The 22251-nt window shown below is 42.8% G+C and overlaps 1 protein-coding gene across 7 annotated transcripts in view; it reads left to right on the plus strand.

The window, feature by feature from the left end:
* The window catches only part of tet3 (tet methylcytosine dioxygenase 3), a 74503-nt gene that overhangs the window by 17716 nt on the left and 34536 nt on the right, over positions 1-22251 (plus strand). For 4 of the 7 annotated variants that reach the window (XM_034226899.1, XM_034226902.1, XM_034226900.1 and 1 more), the window contains one exon: positions 2260-2319. In XM_034226899.1, the coding sequence (XP_034082790.1) occupies positions 2260-2319 (60 nt within the window). Of the gene's footprint in view, positions 1-1261; positions 1655-2259; positions 2320-15771; positions 16334-17589; positions 17969-22251 lie in introns of those variants that run through there. The other 3 variants (XM_034226904.1, XM_034226906.1, XM_034226905.1) reach the window with 3 other exon arrangements.

A 22251-nucleotide genomic window follows, 5' to 3' on the forward strand; every position in this document is an offset into this window, starting at 1 on the left:
TGTCTTCGCCAGCCTGCGTGAACTCTCGCTGACTTTGTCTCGTCTCTCTGGCGCCTTTTCAAATGGCTTCGGCCCACTTTTCTTCAACCTTCCCATTCACAAGAGATGATCATTCACTGTTTTTAAGGGGTTCGTTAAATAAGTGGCAGAATTACCTGGTTAATAACTTGGACAAAACCACTTCTCCTCTGTGGTCATGTGCAGACAGGAACGCGTGCGGGGGCTTTAAAAAGCTGCAAGAATGTAAACATCGTGAACACCCGCTTCCAAAGATATGCTTGGTATGCCATTCTCGCGTGTAAATGAAATGCAATCCACACGGCGGCTCACATGGTGTTTGCACGTTATAAATCACTCATTTGTAAACGAACACAGCTTTTTCTTTGCTTTAAGTTACGCTTTTCTTATAAGGTTGCACAATATCAGTGTGCTGTTTTCTTTGAGTCAGCATGTTGGGCTTTGCTGTGTAATTGTGCATTTTGCCTGTCATGGGTGTGTGTGTTGAGGGAGTTGTGAGGCTTCTTTGATAGGGTCTCTGTATGTATGTGTGTGTGTGTGTGTGTGTGTGTGTGTGTGTGTGTGTGTGTGTGTGTGTGTGTGTGTGTGTGTGTGTGTGTGTGTGTGTGTGTGTGTGTGTGTGTGTGTGGTGTGCGCGCTGTGCAGTCCAGTCCAGTTATTGCAGGCAGCCCTGAACACAGATGGTGCTCAGCGATACCACATACCAGAGGCATTGTTTAGGGAAGGCGAGCTCGAGGAGATAATTGACAGGCATAGAGACGACCCTTCCCCCGACCCACACACACACACACACACACACACACACACACACACACCTCCCATCCACCTTTGCTCTGTCTCTTTTTGTCAGCCTTTCTTTGATGGTGCTACACACACACACACACACACACACACACACACACACACACACACACACACACACACACACACACACACACACACACACACACAGTCCCTTTTTATTTTACCTCCCTTTTTTCTAGCTCTTTTTTCTCTCGCCCTCTCCCTCCCTCCTTCTCTCCCTCTCTCGCCGCCTTCACTTGCTCTCCTTCTATTTCACCCTAGCAGCAGAGCCCAGCCCGTCCTCTGATTGGTGGACGGACTGCCTTTGTGTGCTATCTCTAGCGTGACGACTCTCCCCGGCATGTGTGTGTGTGTGTACATTTGTTCACCAATGTATATGTTTGAAGAAGGGGGGGTGAGGGGGGTTGGTTAAAGGGGCATTTACATCATGCATGAAGAAGGAAAAGAGAAAAATAAGTGAACGTGTGGGAGGAAAGAGGAATAGCGATCACACACAGAGAGAGAGAGAGAGAGAGAAAAAACCTTTGCTGTGTGTGTGGTAGAGAGCGAGAGGGAGAGGGGTAGAGCTAGAGCGCAAGCGACACAGAGAGAAAGAGAGAGAGGGAGAACGTGCGTACGAGGGCTCATGTAAAACCAGATTAAAAACACAAGATGGCTTCCTGAATGGGCTGCTGGAACACAGACGAGAGAGAGAGACCGAGGAAGAAGAGTGGAGAGAGGGAGAGAGAAAGGGAGAGAGAGGGATAGAGGTGAAGACAAGAGGGAGTCTTCTGATGGGGATTCGGCCAGCGGACGGCGGAGTAAAAACCAAGGCAGCTCAGAGGCTTGGAGGGTAAATATTCATCACTCCAGACTATTTTAGGATTGATAGGTGGGTGGGGGGGGTGAGGAGGAGGGGGGAGGTTGGCGGGCTTGGGGAACAGCTCTAGACAAAACACATAATTTAACATCGAGACATCCAGGGTTACGCAGACAAGGGGGGACATGCTGTGCACAATGAGAAGATCCAGTTTCCATGTACTGCGTCCCAGCTTTTCACTGACACTTGTGCACGGTTTTAACAAACTCTCGTATTCAGCATTTATTTACATCTATGAGGCTTAGGGTTGTGTCAGGTGGTGAGGATACAGACATTACATAATTCTTGAATTGAAATTGAATCCGTGTCCCAGCAGCAGAGGGAAGTGCCGGCTCGCTGTCTGAAACACCAATCAAAGAAAAAGACTTTATTTATCTTTGAAGCGTGACAGCAAGGAGGCTGTGTGCAGAGACAGACATGTTACACCCGTTGCTCCTGTCCTAAATGACCAGTCTTTTTCAATCCGGCCCTTGTCGCATTATTCTATTGATTGCTAATCTCACACCCTCCCATCTCTCTCTGTCTTCCTCTCACTCCCCCCCCTTCCCTCGCTCCTCGTCTGTTGAATGGCTGTACAGGTGGAGTATTTTGAAGACAACCAACGAGGCAGCTTGGGAAACCCTGAACCTGCAGCGGAGGTAAGACGAGTGCCATCTCTGTCCATCTTGCTTTGATTCCCGCTTTTGTATGAGGTGTAAACATTAGTCAAGGCAGCGACCAATCCCTGTGTATTTGCATTCCTTTAAATGTGACTACGTTAGTTTTCCATGTCTATGTTTTCAATACCTATTACGCAGAAACCGCTGTGGTTCAGTCGCTAGTTTGTCATTTGACTGTTTGCTCCTCTCTCCGGCGAGCTCATTATTTCTCCCTGAGATGGTCTCCGGTTGGAATCGAGGTGCATTATTAGACGTCTCAGGATGTACTTTGCCAATCTCAATTTCCCCGCTCGGTAGCTGACTGTGTTAAAGTTTATCTCCAAGCCGCGGTGAGCTGAGCGCCTCATGATGAAGTGGCGGCGTCCTCAGTTTAAAGCGTCCCACGCTGCCTTCTGATTGGTGCCAGAGAAAAGCATGTGTAGATACAACAAGCCAGGGAGAGGAGGGAGTAAGAGGGAGGAGGAGGAAGCCGACTCGCCGGCTCAGGAGCCAGGAGGGCCGTCCTTCTTCTTCTCCTCCTAGGTTCTGGAGTCAAATGAGGTAAAGGGAGTAAAAGTTAGTGGGTCACGCATGCGTACGTGTGATTGCCGGCGTAGTAACCTGTGGCGTGAGGCGGCCGCTGAGCGCTGCTGTTCTTCTGTCTGTCGAGGCGAGACACGCTCCTGTGTTTCTGTGCAGAGGAAGTTTGAGCGGCGAGGCTTCATGAAGAAAGGATTTGTCGAGTTATAAGATTATTAGGATGTCATCTCTGCGGGAGAAAGATAGCTTTAGTTTCACTTCACATGCACAGGGGACAATGTCCGTGTTGTAGAACTAGACAATGTGGAAAAGACGAGATACCAGAGGTGGGACAAGATCATTTGGTCAAAGTAGTAAAACCACTATTTAGAAATACTCAGTTCATTTTTGTTGCTAAAGTACAGAAGTATTGGCATTCAAATAGTACTTATTTATTATTATCAACTAAAAGTACTCATTATGCAGAATGTCCATCTTTCAAATAATATATATTGTACTTCTGGATTATAATCAGTGATCCATGAATGTGTTTCTCTTTTTAAATGCTGCCGCTGGTAAAGGTGGAGCTAACTTTATTGACTTATTAAACTGCTAGGTATCTTAATCCATAACGGTTCATCATAATAAACAATTGGATTTTGTGTTAATAATATAAAGGTACTTGTAACTAGCGTTGTCAAATAAATTTAGAGGAGTAAAAAGTACAATATTTGCTTCCAAATTGTAGAGGAACAGAAGTATATAGTAGGCTTAAATTGGAAATACTCGATACTTAATACATGTCAAAGTTGTACTTAATTACTGTTAAATATACTTAGTTACTTTCCCACGCTGCAGGTTACGACTGGAGGACATTCAAGCCTATGAGATGTTAGTTAATCAGTTTCAATGTGATGAACAGGTTTTCCTCAAGCCTGCTCTAATCCCCGTGCCTCTTATCTTTACGGTATACATACGACCATCTGTAGGGGGGTAAGAAAGAAATCAGTGCAGACTGTGTTTAACAAGTTTCTATTCTCTGCCTTCCTGAGATCCTGTGTGTCCGGGGTCAGGGTCCTCGCCGCGGTGTTTATCTCGTCGGGATCTGTTTCCTTGTCAAACACTTCCCCGGTCACACAAAGAATAACCCGGGCGACCGCCAGCAGCAACATGTTTTGACTAAAACAAAAACAGACAGAGAATATCAGCCATGCTGTAGCTAACCTGCACTGTCTCCAAGTATCTTTAAGCATTGATTTTAAGGTTTGGGGCCAGCCTAAAGTACCAATTATTTGTCATTTTATAATCCTGAAATGACTGTTAGATCCTAATGTTCCTTTATTATCAACAATGTAACACTAGTGCGTTACATTCAGTGTGTGATAGCAGAAGTGTGCATGTTGTCCATTTCCACACCTTTCCCCAGAAAACACAGAGATGACAAGTTGTAAGAACTAAAAAGAAATGTATACATAAATAAATGTACATCGTCATATGCACATATAATAGGAAAAACCTACGTAAACAAACAACATAACTGATCAGAATGCAGACACAAACATTCCTTCAAACATATATTTTAGTCATTGGAAGTGTTTTTTTAACCTTTGCATTAATACTATTGAATCCCATATCCAAGGCCATACAAGAAGCAAGCTTTGTAAACATATTAAAAACATATATATTGAGCATTGTGTTTAATGATCTATCCCTATTTTTGGTGTTGTACTTTTTATATGTATTTATTGCTTCGTTTTAATCAGTTTTATCAATGTTTGGTTGCAATTTCCCCCTCGTACGGAAGGTTCTGTATCGGTAACGTTTATTATCAGTACTATTATGATTATGATATTTCCAGGACACACACACATCAGATCAAAGACATGATCAAAAGCATGTCAGTCTGCTCTCTCTAAGTGTTGCTGTTCAGGAAGCAAGTTAAGAGTTTGTACCACAACAGTAGACACACAGTGCACTCGCGTGATTCTTTTTTCCACGCACAAACACAGGATTTCCTCTCTCTACTTGTGATGAACTTCAAACGGCACGCTGGTAGGAAAGAGTCGGAGTAGAGACTGAATTTGCGTGACAGCAGATGGAAGGTTTTTAAAAATCATAACGCTGGAATCCCCGGCTTCGATCGCAAAGGGTTAACGCTGACCCAGTTTCCGTGGCAACACTGAAGGTCTGATGACATCATTGCTTTAATTTTAGCTCAAGTCCTGCATCCAAAGTTTGGTCACGTGACAAACTCGCCGGCACCGCACACGTGTGTTTGTGTGTGTGTGTTTATGTGTGTAGTGTAGTAGTAGAGACTGAGGAAGTGGAGGGTTTGACATCACCTCTTCCATTCAGCGCTGGCTCACGATGCGTTCACTGCTCTGTGTGAAGTTTCCGTCTGTGAAGAAATGCAGCTATGTTTCCTGTGTGCTCTGAAACGCAACTAGTGATCTAATAGCTGTGGGGGAAACGTGGCTTATAGGCGAAAGTTATATCTGCTTTTTGGTTCTCAGGATGAACAGATTGTGCTGTCATGGTCTTTATTCCACTCAAAAAGTCATACATAATGATTGAAGGACACGTCTTATTATTTTTCTTTAATATTCATTCATGAAAAATGCAGTTTGTATTCATTACTAGCCTTGTGTTTCCTTGAACTCTTGATAATAATGTTGAATGCCTCCACGGAGAACATAACAATACAAATGTGGACTTTTGATGTCTGCAAAAATGGGGCTGTGTTTAAAAACAGCAAAACTATATCATTCTTGGTTTGAAGGAATAATTCACACGCAAAATTAACAGTCAGTTGCTCATGGTTACTTTAAATTCCCAAATCAAACCTTTGCATGCCTCTACGGTGAACAAAGAATCCAAAAATGGAGAAAAGTCTTAATAATGTGAAGTAAGAAGGGTTGTGTTTTACAACAGAAAACTGTGTCAAAACATCCGTTTACAAACTCACACTCAACCTGTGTAGTATAATCCAAGCCTCATTTAATCTGCTTTACGCTCACTCAGGGTGTCCGCGGGGTCTTAAAAAGTATTACATTTGACTTCAGGATTCCTGCATATACCCTGTCACTACACAAACACGACTTTTCAATAAAACACTACTATACAAAACACTTGAACGAGTAGTGTGCTTGCACAAGTTTGAGACATGCAGAGGTTATTTCAGTCTTGCTTTTAAACACGACCTACTTTTAGTTCAATTCATCAACACTTGATTTTTCTCCGTTTCTCATTCTTCGTTCACTGAGATCACTGAGATCAAATCTGTTTTCTTTAGAGATAACACAAAGTACATCATTGATAAATAAATGGTTATTTTGCAGGTGAACTATATCTTGAGGATATTAGAATATAATAAATTGTATTTTTTACATACAAAGTATACACATGTCCTGAAAAGCATACATGTATTCTGCGTCCTTGAGTTGGTGACAGGTCTTCACGATTACATGACTTAAGTTGAGGCATTGTCTGCAGTTCAGAAGTGACTACAAATAAACCCATTTCACCTTGACTACAACCCTGCAAGCAAACTCAGAAATAGTCAGCTGCTTCCTGGCATTTCACAAATATCTACAGTACATTGTGCAGAAGTCATTTCCTTTAACGGTTACAAAAGAGGTATTGTATCAAAGGCGCCTGAAGGACTGGAAAACATCACATCAAGTAAATCCTCATGAGAGTTAATTATGTATATAGTCACCAATAATGGCCTAACATACATGCAATCATTAAAGCTCCCCTATTATACTGTTTTTCATCAATATATTATAGGTCTCAGATCTATACAGAACATGTCTCTGATTGGCTGAAACCCCAAACAGATCATTGCAGCATCCCATAATCCCCTCTGTTTCAGCCCTGTTTCAAAAGGGCTGATTCTCTGTCTGTTAATTTAGATGAAAATAAGGAGCCCCTCCCCACGCCCCTCTTATACCTCATTCACACCAACACAACTCCGGTTCAAGCTCCGTGCTAGAGCTTTTCAGGTTCAGAACCAGTTCTTCGGTTTAGCTCTTTTCACACCGCCCAGAGTCCGACTGGTGCTGCGTCATTGCGTCATCGTTTGCGTCATGACGTAACCGTTTGCGTGCCTGCTTCATAAAGCCAAACCGCGCAGAAACCCCTCAGCTCACACCGACAACAACAACAATGGCCGATTGTGCTCCAGCTTCCTCTGTACCTCTTCGGAAGACCAGATTCCGAGTAGGTAGCTGGTCTCCTCAGTGGACCACTGCTGCTTGTTAAGTTTCTCCATCGAGTTGATCCCGCCCCTGCCCCCGCCTCGACGTAAGTGTGACGTATGCGTGCTTTTGCTCTAGCCGGACAATTCTTTGGTGCTTGAAACAAACCGGATTCCGGAGCTAAGAGGCTGCTCCGAACCGGCCCTGAGACACCGTTGGTGTGAATGAGGTATGAGAGATATTTGGTTAAAAAGAACACAATGGTGCTCAAGGAGGAGATTCAGGTGATAAGGCGGGGGGGTTACCTTGGTTACACAAGCCAAACAATTGTTATGACATCATAAAGTGGCCAAAATCTGATCAGCTCATTTTCAGACAGGTTTTTATATAAATGGATCAAAAAGAGAGAGAATCTTTGTTCCTGAAACTTTCAGAGTCTCTTTCCACAGAGGAGACACATGTTGATGTAGAAGAGACATGAAGAAGAGGGGACACATGTTGATGTAGAAGAGACATGAACAAGAGGGGACACATGTTGATGTAGAAGAGACATGGAGAAGAGGGGACACATGTTGATGTAGAAGAGACATGAAGAAGAGGGGACACATGTTGATGTAGAAGAGACATGAAGAAGAGGGGACACATGTTGATGTAGAAGAGACATGAAGAAGAGGGGGACACATGTTGATGTAGAAGAGACATGAAGAAGAGGGAACACATGTTGATGTAGAAGAGACATGAAGAAGAGGGGACACATGTTGATGTAGAAGAGACATGAAGAAGAGGGGACACATGTTGATGTAGAAGAGACATGAAGAAGAGGGGACACATGTTGATGTAGAAGAGACATGAAGAAGAGGGGACACATGTTGATGTGGAAGAGACATGAAGAAGAGGGGACACATGTTGATGTAGAAGAGACATGAAGAAGAGGGGACACATGTTGATGTAGAAGAGACATGAAGAAGAGGGGACACATGTTGATGTAGAAGAGACATGAAGAAGAGGGGACACATGTTGATGTAGAAGAGACATGAACAAGTGGATTTTGCACAATAGGTGACCTTTAATACATCTTTTCATCTGTATTTAATGGCAGTAAAGCTAGTCTCTGTCCTGCTTCAGTGTGCCAGTGATCATGATGGATCGATGCCCTGCATGGCACCACGAGGTTCAGTGTGTGGCATTGTTGGTGGGATCAGTGTTTGATGTCGAGGGAGGCTGTCGGCCGCCCGGTGCCGCAGTTAATAAAAAATGAATGGGAAGAGGGGGGGGGGGGGGGGGGGGGGGGGGGGGGAGGGAGCCCTCAGCTGTTGCTCGAGCTCTTTAACTCTCACCTCTCTGCTCACTCCCTCTGGACACTTTACTGGATCCTGAATCCCTCCGCTAACCCACCGCCAGGTTTTATGCAACACAACGCCACAGCTGTCCAAGCTTTATCGCACGCACATGAACATGTTGATCTCTGGAACAACAGAGGTTTATTCATGTGAATTCACATATGATTGATCCAGAGAAATGTGGAAGATTGGACTGATTGTAATGTCAGATAGTAACGGTTATTTACATTATTGATTCAACTGCTGATTATTTTTCTCGATATATCGTTTGATCTATAAAAATGTCAGGGAAAAAAATGAAAATGGTCCACCCCAGTTTCTAAATGTTCTTTAAATGCTGTATTGTCAATCAAAATGCCAAATATATTCACTATAATATGATATTAAACAGAAAAATGCAGGAAATATCCATTACTCAGGGGCTAAAAACAGCATTTGATGTCACTTTGGCATTAAAAAATTACTCGACCTTAAAATATTGTTGTTTCATCACTTACTCTGTGAATTAATTGATTAATCAACAACGATTAAACGATAATAAAAATAGTTGGACACCTTTTTCCTCCCATCATCTGATTGATTAGCACACTTATCTGTGCAGCTTTGATGTAAGATAAGTAATACAACTGATAGTCCAGAACACATGGCATGTATTTACTTCAGAAATAAATTATACATTAAACGGCAAAACATTTCCAGACATCATCCTCTATAAGAGCCTGTCTTTCCTGTGACTGACATCAAAAAACCATTGGGACCTTGTACTGTTAAATTTCCGCATGATTTAGTTGTAAGAGGTGGAGTGCTTGGGCCCTTTAAGCCCGGCTTCGCCTCACGTGAACATATGGGAACGCTAATCTTAGCCCGAGTACCTGGGAGGAGGCTGGCAACCAGCCACTGAGCAGGGGGGACGGTTTTATCCAAGCTCTCCCATCTCCAAGTACGAGCAATTTTCAAAACATCATATAATCTCCAAAAGCCCCTTATTTATTATTTATAATTATTAAGTGTCGGTGATGTGTAGGTAGGTAGGTAGGTAGGTAGGGTAGGGTAGGTAGGTTAGGTAGGAGGTAGGTAGGTAGGTAGGTAGGTAGGTAGGTAGGTAGGTTAGGTGGTAGGTAGGTAGGTAGGTAGGTAGGGTAGGTAGGTAGGTAGGTGGTAGGTGTAGGGTAGGTAGGTAGGTAGGTAGGTAGGTAGGTAGGTAGGTAGGTAGGTAGGTAGGTAGGTAGGTAGGTAAATAGATAGATAGATAGATAGGTAAATAGATAGATAGGTAGGTAGATAAATAGATAGGTAGGTAGGTAGATAAATAGATAGGTAGGTAGATACTTAATTTATCCAAAGTTGAGAAATGGTTTTGTCACAGCAGCATGTTGACAGTCAATCTACAAGAATTACAAAATGTCTTCAAAATAGAGAGTGTGTTTAGTGTCCCCCCCTTTTGTAAAAGCGTCCTTGGGTATATGTGAGGCGCTATATAAATGTAAGTAATTATTATTATATTCTCAGTAAATAAGACATAGTCCCTAAACACTATCAAATATACAGAATACATAATGATACTCTCTTATATACCAATCTTCTACTATTATAAATAACCGTCAATGCTGGACAATGATGTCAACTTTATTACGACTTGCCTCACATTACCCTGGCACACAGTGAGGTTTTATTTTATCATTTTTTTCCCACATCCATCTCCCGTCTGTCTTTTGTCCACTCTCTTTGTCTCGGATCCAAAAACATTTCCTATATATTGATTACATTCTTCTCCTTCTTTTCAAACCTCAGGCACAAAGAGCTGCCTCTTGAAAACAGCGCCTCCCCCTCCTCGTTATTTTTTAGCAGCTCCACCCTGCCCAACAAACCCCCCCCTTCCTCTCCTCCCATAACAACCTTTAATTTTTTTTTTTTTCCTCAAACCACTCCTCTCTTTCTCTTTGTGAGTAGAGGGGTAAGGGAGGGAGGGGGAGAGAGAGAGAGAGAGAGAGAGAGAGAGAGAGAGAGAGAGGGTTGGCCTTCCCCAGCTGGGCTATTCGTGCCGAGTTGCACGTGCCACAGTCAGGAGGTATGACTCAGACTGGATAGCGTACATTCAGCACTACGATCTACACACAAACACAGCCGAACATAACACCGTCCTGCCTGGGAGCGTGTCGGGGGAGGAGCCATGGGGTGGGGGGGTGGGGGGGGGCAGATGGCAATGAAAGCAAAGACAAAGAGAGGGAAAGAGACCGGCGCAAGGTGGAAATAACACGGTGAAACCTAAAATATGAACAACATGTGAACAGATAATGTGCATTCATAGATTCATGTGCACTGATCTGATGTTAGAAACCCTTTTCATGCTATTCACTACTTTGTGACTGTCCTTACCATTTTGTTTTGGCAATTATATCAAAAACAAAGAGAGAGAGACAGACATATGCAATGTGGAAATAACACGGAGAAGCTACAATATGTTAACAGTCTTTTAACAGATTCAAAGATAGTGTACATTCCTTTTTACATGTACACTTTTCGGATGTTGGCTATATTGTAAAAAAAGCCCTGATATGCAATTAAAAAATGTAATCCCAATTATTTCACTTCTTACTATCCCTACCATTTTGTTTTGGCAATAAGATCAAAAACAGAGAGAGCGAAACAGACAGATGCAATGTGGAAATAACAAGGAGAAGCTACATGAATAATATGTTAACAGTCTTTTAACAGATTCAAATTAACCATTCATTCGTGGTTTCAAACACACTTTTCAGATCAGCCTCAATATGCTTTTCAAAACAGGCACTGTCGATCATTGTCTGTTGGATTTTCATCAACAAAGACACATGGACCGACTAAAAGATGCAAGGTGGAAATACCAAGGTGAAGCTTCATATGTAAACGATAAAAGCAGCCAAACTGCGTTAAAAGAGGTATTGCGTCATTTGGACAGCGCTTAATATTCTGATCTTTAACTTAAAGTCGCTGTTTTGCTAACTTGGAGAGCGCACAACATGCGAAAACCATCCGACACTCTCAGCCCATCAAATACTAAAATAGCGTTTATCTAAAAGTAGGGCTACTTCTGTCGTTTGGACTTTAAAACTTCTTAACATAATGAGAACAAACTGTACTTGTCGAGTATTAAAAGCACACAGGGGTTTACAAACGTGGGTTTTACCATGTGGTTGTTCTTTATTTATTTATTAAATTACCAGAAAACTTGCGATCTGACAATAAAATGACGTTTAAATCTTGAATTGAATCTGGCAATATATCAAACAGTTGAAATGACACCATGGAATTTTAATATTGCGACAACAATTTGTGTATACTGTATAAAGGTGATCTAGACCAGTGGTTCCCAAACTTTTTGTGCCCAAGGCACACCAAAGGACAAGTAAAAATCTCAAGGCACACCTATAGTGCAGAATAGCCCTTATAACACGTGTTATCACTCATATTATTTAAAATATCTGTAAATGTGCATAATTATTTACTAATGCCAAATAAAATGTGACAAAGACAACTATATTACTCATGAAATATTTATTAACGAAATATTTCAGAAATGAATTTGAAACTTTATCAAATTAGGCTTCATCAAAGCAGCAACACACTCATTTAAACCAGACAGGTCACAAAATTAAAAATGAGGCAAAGGAAACTCAGCAGAAATTCAGCACAGAGAACTGTCAATGCAAGGAAGCTGCATTGTCCATGGTCCTGAACTACAAATTATAAATGTAACATTTCAGCAATCAGCATTGAAACATGTGCTATTGTAAATATTTTTGCCGACTTACAAATTAGTGAGATACATGTGCCTGTCGGGGCGCGCAGAATTTTTGAATCCTTGGTGGCACTGAGGAGAGGGCCACTCGCAAGTCCTGTTCAACAGAGAGCCGTGACCTCCTGTTGTTCTTCATGTAAACCAGAGTAGAGAACGCCAACTCCAGAGATGGGGTCGTTACTAAAAAAATGTAATATATTACATATTACTTTTAAAAAAGTAACTTTAAAAAAAAAAAGTAACTTTAAAAAAAGTAATATATTACACTACTTCGTTACAATCTACATAAAGTAACTCGTTACTTTACTCGTTACTTTACTCGCCGAGCACGTACGAACTGCGCATGCGTGAGTGGCAATAACTTTCCTTACCAGCAGGCGGCGGTAGTGTGTATTTGTCATTCAAAACAGGCAACAACCGGAAGACAGAGAAGAAGAACAGACTGCGTGATATAAACAAACAACAAATAGCGTGTGCGGTAGCTTCACCTTAGCATGTGTTCTTTGCAGGTGTGTGTTGAGGTTTGACCACGTGGTGTTTCCAGCAGTGGATAACAGCTTCTGGCCTGGACACAGTTTGCACCTCACCGTCACATTCCTGTCTATTCTTCGGACGAACTCAAAATAATGGGCATACCTCCACCCCTCGAAAGTTATCGCTGACTCAGCCATGTTTATGCAGCACTGCACGTGGAGATGTGGACGCGCAAATCGCGCAGATTACGTACATATAAACCTACAAAGTACTGATATAGTAAATTAAATAATTATTTTTGTGTAGTTGTATATTGCAATAATAACATGGTTGTCACAAAATCCCACGGCACACCCGGACTTGTCTCGCGGCACACCAGTGTGCCGCGGCACACCGTTTGGGAACCACTGATCTAGATAGTGAATGTTATCCACATGTGCAGAGACTAAATATTCAACACAAAAAAGAAGTCTCTATGTACGACATTATAAAACGTTGTTCAGTGTTCCTTATAAAAAAGACAAAACTAGGCAAAAATAATAACAAACCATAAGATAGCCCAGTAATGTATTCATCTGTATTTGTTAAACCAGGCAGAAACACTTTGTTTTCTGCTCTGTTAAATATTTGCAGCCTCTCGTCCTGCCCAAACCCGCTGACCTCGCTGAACAATCCAATACTGTCGGCACTCTAGCATGTATGTGTGCGGGGAGAGAACATCACTGAAGTTTGCTCCTCTGCATGTGTTGCCTGTGTGTGTGTGTGTGTGTGTGTGTGTGTGTGTGTGTGTGTGTGTGTGTGTGTGTTTGTGTGTGTGTGTGTGTGTGTGTGTGGCCTAGCATTACTATACTTGTGGGGACCTAAATCTGTTTACACAGTCACGTGTGGGGACTCACCTCCCTTATGGGACAAATTGGAGGTCCCCATGAGGGGAATCATTACTTTTAGGGTGGTTAGGGTTAGGGTTAGGCATGTGTTGGTTATGGTTAAGGTTAGGATAAGTCTCCAGGAAATGCATGTAAGTCAATGTAATGTCCCCTGAAGTGATGTATACATGGTATGTGTGTGGGTGTGTGTGTGTGTGTGTGTGTGTGTGTGGTGTGTGTGTGTGTGTGTGTGTGTGTGTGTGTGTGATGGGAAACATGAAAGTGTGTGTTGGGGGTGGGAAGAGGAGAAGAAGAAAACAAGAGGGGAGAAGGAAAGTCGAAGTGTGTCAGATCTGATGACCTTGATGGCTTTAGACTGCAGGGTAATGTGGGGTGAGGGTGTATGGAAGTAGATGGGAGCAGGAGGGGGAGTCAGCTGACAGGGAAAGATGGGAGGGGGTGGGGGGGAGACCCTCATGTCATGAGCTCATGTGAGCTGCTTGATGCCTTAACCCTCCCACTGATGAGAGGTGATGAATCTGCAGAAATAGAGAAATCACAGCAGTTCCTGTAAATATTATTCACCTGAATGGGTTGTTCTGTTTTGGCTCTTCATGTGTCTCCTACACACAGACCTCCCACTATGTTGGTGTGTTGGTAACATTTAAATACAAGAAGTTTGTTTCGGGTGCACAGAAGGGTTTTTACGTCAGGACTTTGTTGAGAAGAATAGAAAAAAGATGATTCAGGGTTAGTCATATGCAATTCGACCCGGCACACACGGCTGAGGGTGGATTTCTCATGTCAGTCATCACTCCTACTTGTAACCTAAACCTTTCCTCTGTGATGCTGAGAAACAGAAAGCGAGAGACGTGAGAAAGATGGAGAGAGAAAGAGACGAAGGCGTGAAAAAAAACAACTCATTTGGACGATCATTTGACTAGATTGTGAGATGATCCATGCGAGAGTGTGTTGTACTTTCTTCTTTCTCAATGCCGGGTTACAGCAGGTTTGCCGTAAGTAATATTCTTCTGAAATACTTGAACTGTTCTCTTGAACTCTTAGTGAACACAGTTGATTTACAAGTTAGACGACAGACTGTGTGCCCTTCAGTTATAATGTAGTCAGTCACGTTGTTCTGCTATCTAGATGAGAGTAACCCTTTGTGCTCAGGAGGTGATTTCAGGACAGCTCTCATGGACAAAACATGAAAACATCTGAAGCATACTATGGTGTAATATCTGGTAAACCCCTGATCTTTTGTCAAGCAGGGCTCTGGTAAACACCTGGCTTTCCTGAAATAACACCGGCTACATTTGTGTGAACTTATATCCACCTAAACAGTAAATGTTGATCACATGTTTTGTATTTACAGTGTGTTGTTTATCTTCTGCATCGCGTGTGAGAAAGGTGGATTTCCTGTCGTGGAGGTTTCTCCTTTGTTGATGTTTGGGTCAAATTGTACTTCTTGGTTTTACTCAGCGATGTATTTGGACAGTCACACTTTCACTCAGAGCTCGATTGTAGATCAAGAGTTTAACTTGCGTTTCTGTTTCTTCATGGTGTTGATAGTGTTAAAGGCAGGCTGCTATTCATTTATACACAGTTGTTGTTGTTGTTGTTGTGATGACTGTGAGGTCTCTTTTAGCCAGGACTATTTGTAGGGTTGCTCCATTATGGCAAAAACCATTCAAATAGATGGCTTTTCCATATCTGCTATTCTTATTCTGACTAACTATATTCACCAGACTCTAGTCAATAATTCACTGCTGTTAAGGAAAGGCGGATTGTGTTCAATATGTAAAATTGGTAATTGTTTTATTTGGATTATCTTGTTTTCATAATCTTTGGAAGACAATTGGCTCCTTACTGTTTCATTATGATTTATCGTGGCAAGTGTTGTGTAGCGGTAAAGGACAGACAAAGCCTGATTTGCTCATTAGTTCTTTCAAAAGAGGAACTGTGCGCGGAGAGCATGTGACGCAGGGGTTAAGGCGAGTGTTGAGTTTGAAACTGCTGTGTCATTGCAGCCTGGAGAGTGAGTCGGGTGGATGACGCCTTCGAGTGCCCGTTGGTGTGTGTTGTGGGTGATAGTTGTAAGTGGGCACGTGACAGAAGAAAACATGTACCCACCAAAGGCAAGTGTCAGGGTGGGAGACACTCGTGACGACGATGACGGTGCAGCTACGTCACCGCCACATGTGTTTCCTACCTCTCTTGCTCATTGCTCTCCCCCTCGCTCATTGGCACTCCCTGGTCACATGACCTGATGCTCTACTTCTCTTCTCCTTCCCTTAGACAGCTTAGGCTGCGGTGTGTTCCTCTCTAGGATTTGACGCTCATCTGTGTGTGTGTATATATACGAATATGTGTGGCAACAGAGGGACAGACAGTGTGCAGTTTACAGGGCCACAGAGCGCGAGCGTCAGAAAGAGTTGGAACGGAAATGCAATAAGCTATGCAACAAGGAGAAAAGGCTCAGGAAAGAAAACAGAGAGGCAAATACAGAGGCAGAGGCACTTTGAGAAAGCGACAGATCAAGAGAAAAAGGCAAAGTCAGAGAAGCAGGGACAGGCTACTGAAGTTGATCCAGCCATAGCGCAGCGTAGCTCTGTAACATAAGAGAAAAACACTACGCAGGAGCTGACAGCGATCTGCATGGGGAGGACGGCCATGTTTCCGCCCCTCCTCCTCCTCCCGGTTTAATCTGCTCCAAAACTCCAGCAATGTTGGAGAGAAGAGAGGAGACGCCACAAGGCCGGGCTGACAGGGAACATCCAGCGATCATGGCGACGTTGATGATGATAATGATGGCAAAGACGCCAAGGCAGGACAACGGTGAGGAAACTAGAGGACATTTACCGGTGGATAGAAGTCCTCAGCGAACTGTGATGGTTTCTGTGGTGGCTGTCTTCGTTTTGCAACAGCAGACCCTCTTTCTGTTTGTGCGCTCTTCATCCTTATCATCTTCTTTGCGCCCTTACATAATGACTGTTTTTCTCCTAAGACATCCTCTTGTTGTCTTCCCTCTCCTCAGTGTTTCCATTCTGCTACTCTTTCTTGCTGATGTCGAAGTGTCATCGGCTCTCCCCTCTCCATCACCTCTCGTACTTCCTTTGACTTCTTTTGTAATCATATCGCCATTGCTATTCCGTTTATTTTCACCCCTCGTGTACAGAGTGATTTGACATTATACTGTCGATGGTTTATAGAGCGAACCCAACCTTCCACTTCGTCCGTTGGATCTTCGAGGCAGGGCCAGCAGCTCCCTCTCCATCTCCCATCCTTTCCTCTTTCCTGTGCATGCTGCCTCGCTTACAGGATCTATTACTATCCGCCACAGGTGTAGGATTCAAGCGTTTGGTTTTAAGTGACGAATAGGCGACCGATGTGAATGGGAAAGAAAATGGAGATCCGAGAACCATAATCGGTGGCTTGTCCTTTGGCCCAGAGCCGTAATCTTGTTCGCTAAAACCATGGAACAAAAACCTCCGTAAGGAAAAGCAGACCCCATTTCCAGACGACATACACATGCGTAAACATAACATCGCTGTTTTCCTTTCGCTCCTTTTCCCCGTTGATGGCGTTGTGAGTTGTGCATTCGCTTGGCAGTCGATGGTTCGCCTCTGCACTGGAAAATTCTGTCATCGCCCAAATTGCCAACAGTGGGCTTTTTTGTGGATAAACAAAACACACAGTTATATGTAGCATCATCTAATGCAGTGGTGCTGAAGGGCGTGCACACACACACACACACACACACACACACACACACACACACACACACACACACACACACACACACACACACACACACACACACCACACACACACACACACACACAGAGAGGTTTTCTCATTGGTTTTCTCTGCTGCACCGTGCTGTTTCCTAGGCTGCCGCTACTGGCGACTCTCCCCCACAGCTCTCTGTTTCTGCTCACTGCACACTCCCCCATTGCATCGTACGTGCCCACTGCGGCTCAGATAATGGCCTCTCGCTCTGCACACACTGGAGAGAGAGAGAGGAGATGGAGGGAGAGGCTGCGCGAGAGGGAGGGGAATGGAGAGAGAGAGAGGGGGAAGGTGGGGGCTGCGAAGAGAAGCTGACTGCATGTGTAGCCCAGAGAAAGAAAGAGGATATTGAAAAAGGGAAGGGAGGAGCAGACAAGAGATAATGAGAAAGGAAAAAGGAGAGAACAGAAAGCGTCGGCCATAAGAAGAGGCACGAGAGAAATTAGAAATGTGTGTGTAGCTGTGTTTGGGGGAGGTTTGTTGCGTGTGTGTGTGTGAGAAGCTTGCTGTGTGTGAATGCATGCATGTGTATTTCGGCGCTCGCTCTGCCTGTGCAGACTGCAAGAAATAAAAAAGGAATACAACCCATCGGGGTCGGTTTGATCGTGGGCTGCTGTGCCGGCAAGAACCTCTCATGCTCCTCTTAACGTCTGCTTTCCCCCTCTGGACGTCTAAGACCACGTAAGTATGCGGCGCCGCTGTTCGGGCTCTACGCCGGCTTCATATTGTCTCTGCTTCATGTTCCTGCTCGGCACGGCAGCAAAGGAAGGGGTGGGGGAAAAGGAGGAGGACAAGAGGGAGGATTGAGGGGGGGCTGTTGTGTATCTGGGATTTAGGTTCAGCTGTCTACTCACGAGCTGCACTTAACCCACTCATCACCACCACCATTAGTGTTATTTAGTGGCTTTGTTTCCTCCATCTAGTTGTTGGTTTTTGTACTGTCAGAGTGAAATAGCCCTTGCAGAGCTGTAAAAGCTTGTCTTGTGAAATCAGACTTCCATATCTGATCTGGTTAGCTGTGTTGATGTCTTCAGAGACACTTTAAAGAGTGTGTCAGGCATGTACTATTGTGTGTGTGAGTGACACACTGCGAGAGAAGACAGATAAAGTCTTGGCAGGCTCTCTCACGGTGTAAATATTTGTCAAAGCACGTGGTCTGTCCAGTCCAAAGACACCCGCATAGGTGTAATGAGCTGCAGGTGTCAAGTGCAGCGTTCATTCCCAGGTTGGCAAGCTCAAGGTTAATCAGGGCTGCGATCATATGAGGACTCAGAGAAGTGTTGTCGTGCAGTATTTATTATCTGCACAGACACATCGGAGTAAAGTCCATTTGAGTGCTTTAAACCCACGTGACTGTGTGTCTGTGGCGGGGTTCTGTCTATGTAACTGTGTGTAAAAGGGGAAAAGAGATCGCTTGATTGTGGGTTGTGCAGTGTTGCAGTCACTGTGTTTCAACACACTGCAGTTCCCATAACTGCCGTGCATGCACATCCCCCCCCCCCTCTTCTTCTTCCTCTTTCCCGTGTGATGCAGACATGGGGCCTCTCACGTATTGCATGCCGGCTGTTCACTGCTATCCCCGACAACCCCCTCCCCTCACACCTCTTTCCAATACCCCCGACCCCCCCCCATGGATGGACCCCCAACAGACACCCGGCGCAGAAGGTGGATTCAAAAGGCCTGAGCATACTGCCTGTCCAGTAATTAGCCACTTGCAAAGGCTCATTTTAATAATATTCAAATGATGAGGAAGCTACACGTCAGGCTCACTTCTGCTGTCGTACGCTGATGGATCTACACACAGCAGCCATGTTCTTTGTTTTTTACATCTTCTGGATCTGGAACTAGTTCACATTTATGTTGAGGAATCAGATAGCCTGCTATGGATTTGTGTTTAAGTGTACGTTTTTGTTTTTGTTGTGTCTTCCTAAAGTGCAGGGTTTGATGCATGGAAGTGTCCTTCATAGTGAAGGCTACTATACAATGTGAAGAATACATAAGGTGCATGTTTAGGGTATGATTTGTGTTCGTAATATGCATATAGGTTTAATAATGTGACCCTCAAATGGTTATAATACAGTTTGTTATTTCTCAATCATCCAATTTATCCATAAAATGGCCAAAAATGGCCAAAAAATGGCAATCAGTGTTTACCAAATGTCTCATTTAGTCCACAACTCATATATATATACATCTTACTTTCCTAAGATGAAGAAGAAACCATAACGTGTTCACATTTATGAAGCTTGATAATATGTCTGTAAAATGGTCATCAATGTTTCCAAAAGCCCAAGATAAAGTCCTTAATTTTCTTGTTTAGTCCACACCTTAAAATCATTCATTTTACGGACATTGAGAAGTAAAGAAATCACATTTCAAAAAGCAGAAAATGTGCGTTTAATTTAATATCTCACATTGTAATAAATCATCTTCGCAGCTTTTGGGCTAACACCAAAAAGCTATTTATATAGTGAGTCTGCCATTGATTATGTGCTGTTGGAAAATACTGTTCAGCCACTACATGAACTCTGTCAATGATCCCTCAGACTGCCCTTGGTTTATCTCTGTTTGCTGGTACTCTCTTGAGTTATTTGAGGACAATCTACGAGGGGTTAACCTGGGTTGAATGCTGTTTGCACGTAGTATTTAAAGATTCATCAATGGATCACCATAGTTGGCTTTAAATCATATCATATCAAGATATTTCAGATCAGTAGCCTTCTAAACAAACATTGTAACATGATTTGCCTACACCTATTGTTTGCCCTATGGATGAAATCTCACCCCCCATCATGGTGCTTCAGGCTGAGCAAAAGAACAGAGTGCTTTTGAAAAAAGTCCAACTGACCCAATTCTGACTCAGAGAGGAAGTGAGAAATGTGGCTGCAGTGATCAGCTCTTGATACGGGCAACAAAACATCCGACAAGGTCTTTAAACCTTGAAGAATAAAGAAGCAATGTTTCCCCAATGTGTGACTCACAGCCAGCATGTTTATGAAATACTTTTAAGTGATGCATGGTGGGCTGTAGCAGGTGGTTAAAGACAAATCATTGCTTCTATTTGTCTTTATAAATCACTGATAGTGAAGCATCAAAGCGTCCTTTTTAATTGACCTGTGCTTTAACGGGTATATTCCCTTTGAGAATCAGAATCTCTTTTATATGGCAGTGGCAAAGATGGAACCGTATACAAGTGTTTACATGACAGGGAAGTAAATGAGCCAAACTCCAAAGAACTGCTGTTTGACTTAAAAAACATACACTTATTCCAGATTACACATTTTACTGATGCAAAGTGCATTAAATGATGATTATAGAAACAAAATAATCGTTAACTTTATGATAAATGATATTATCTATATTTCACTGACATAACAAGACATTTGAATACATCACCTTGGGCATTGAACAACTTGGAAGGAGCTTTTATTTGTACTATTTGTTTTGCCAAATCTTGCCCTTTTTTGTAGTCTACATCATCGCTTAAATGTTGGTACATCCCATAGGGTGTCTTGGTTTGTTTAGCACATTTCACTCTTAAATGATCCCACAAATGTTGGGGTCTTTTGACTTGATGGAAAGGCATGCCATTTCCTTCACTTTTCTCACTGCATCAATTTCTCATGATGTGGCGGTCTCTCAACAGAAGCGTGATGGTAGTTCAACCACGTGGAGAAGTATTTTATACAGTAGTCACATGTTCCATTAGCCATGCAAACATGCAGTATACGTCCATGACTTTTAACACTAGACAGGCCTTTCTGTCTGCATACACCAACCCGTACATATACAACATCAATTCTGCCCAACTGCAATTTTACTCCCGACAACTTGGTAGCATTAAGTTGTAAGTTCATCTTGTGTGTTTCTTTAAATACATGTTTGAGAGCATTATATGTGCGGAGCCACAATCTTCAATGAATACTGTTTTGAACGTTAAACCCTGTTAAAATGCCAACAAAGAATTTGAGTATTTGTAGCTCTCCAGCTCTTTGACTGTGGTTTTACCAACCAGGGCAGAAAGGGGGTTTTCTTTGGTTGGTTTTGTATTTAGGATTATCTTAGCATGACATACTAATCTTCAGATATTTGGTTGATTCTGTGTTTGCCATTTAAGGTCTTGTTTTAGAAGAACATGTCTTGGGTTGAGGATATAGTCACTCAAACGAATGGAAGTTGCACTGCACACTTTCAGACACTGAGTTGAGCTAAAACATGTTTTTCAGAGACTTAAATGAGTCCATCATGAACAATATAAAGTCAACACAAAATTCCACAAGGCCGATGAAAGCAGAATCACAGATACAAGCATTGCATTACAAACACATGTTATCAAGTGCAGTACATTTATTTTTGTATGGGACATTTCTTAAATATCTTTATTCATTTCTTATACTAATGTTTTCTTGAAATAAAAAAATCACCCTTTTTAAACCCTTTCAAAGTGCATTTACCCTTTTTAAATGTACTAAGAACTTTGTAGTTTTTAATGTAAGTAGAATATTTTGGACCTCAAAGTCAATTTGTATATTTGGTATTTTTCTCTCCTCTGCCACTCACACCGAGGGTGACATGTTTTAGAACCAACTGCCTGCTTTGCATAGCCCAACTGATCTGGAGCACAATGTCCTTTCATATACAACAGTAAAACTATGCCTCATGACCAGTGACTTGCTCGACAAAACACTTGCCTGTTATGAAAACAGTCCACTGGAGCAATAGTTAATGGAGCTTTCCTTTCCTGACATGACCCTGCAGCGCCGTATGTTCTGTATGAAGTAGGAGGGAAACCCTGGATGAGAGCTGAAAGAGGAAAAGGGAATGGAGTCTGTTATTAAAAATACAAATTCATCTGGTGATTTTCCTAAATCATGCCTAGTGTACAATGTGTACTGTTTTACAAGTGTTCCTGGATTCATTGGATTGTTATGATCTCACTAACCTCAGTCCTTGTTTGTATTGCA

The sequence above is a fragment of the Gymnodraco acuticeps genome, unplaced genomic scaffold, assembly GCF_902827175.1.
Source record: "Gymnodraco acuticeps unplaced genomic scaffold, fGymAcu1.1, whole genome shotgun sequence".
NCBI classification, from domain to species: Eukaryota; Metazoa; Chordata; class Actinopteri; order Perciformes; family Bathydraconidae; genus Gymnodraco; species Gymnodraco acuticeps.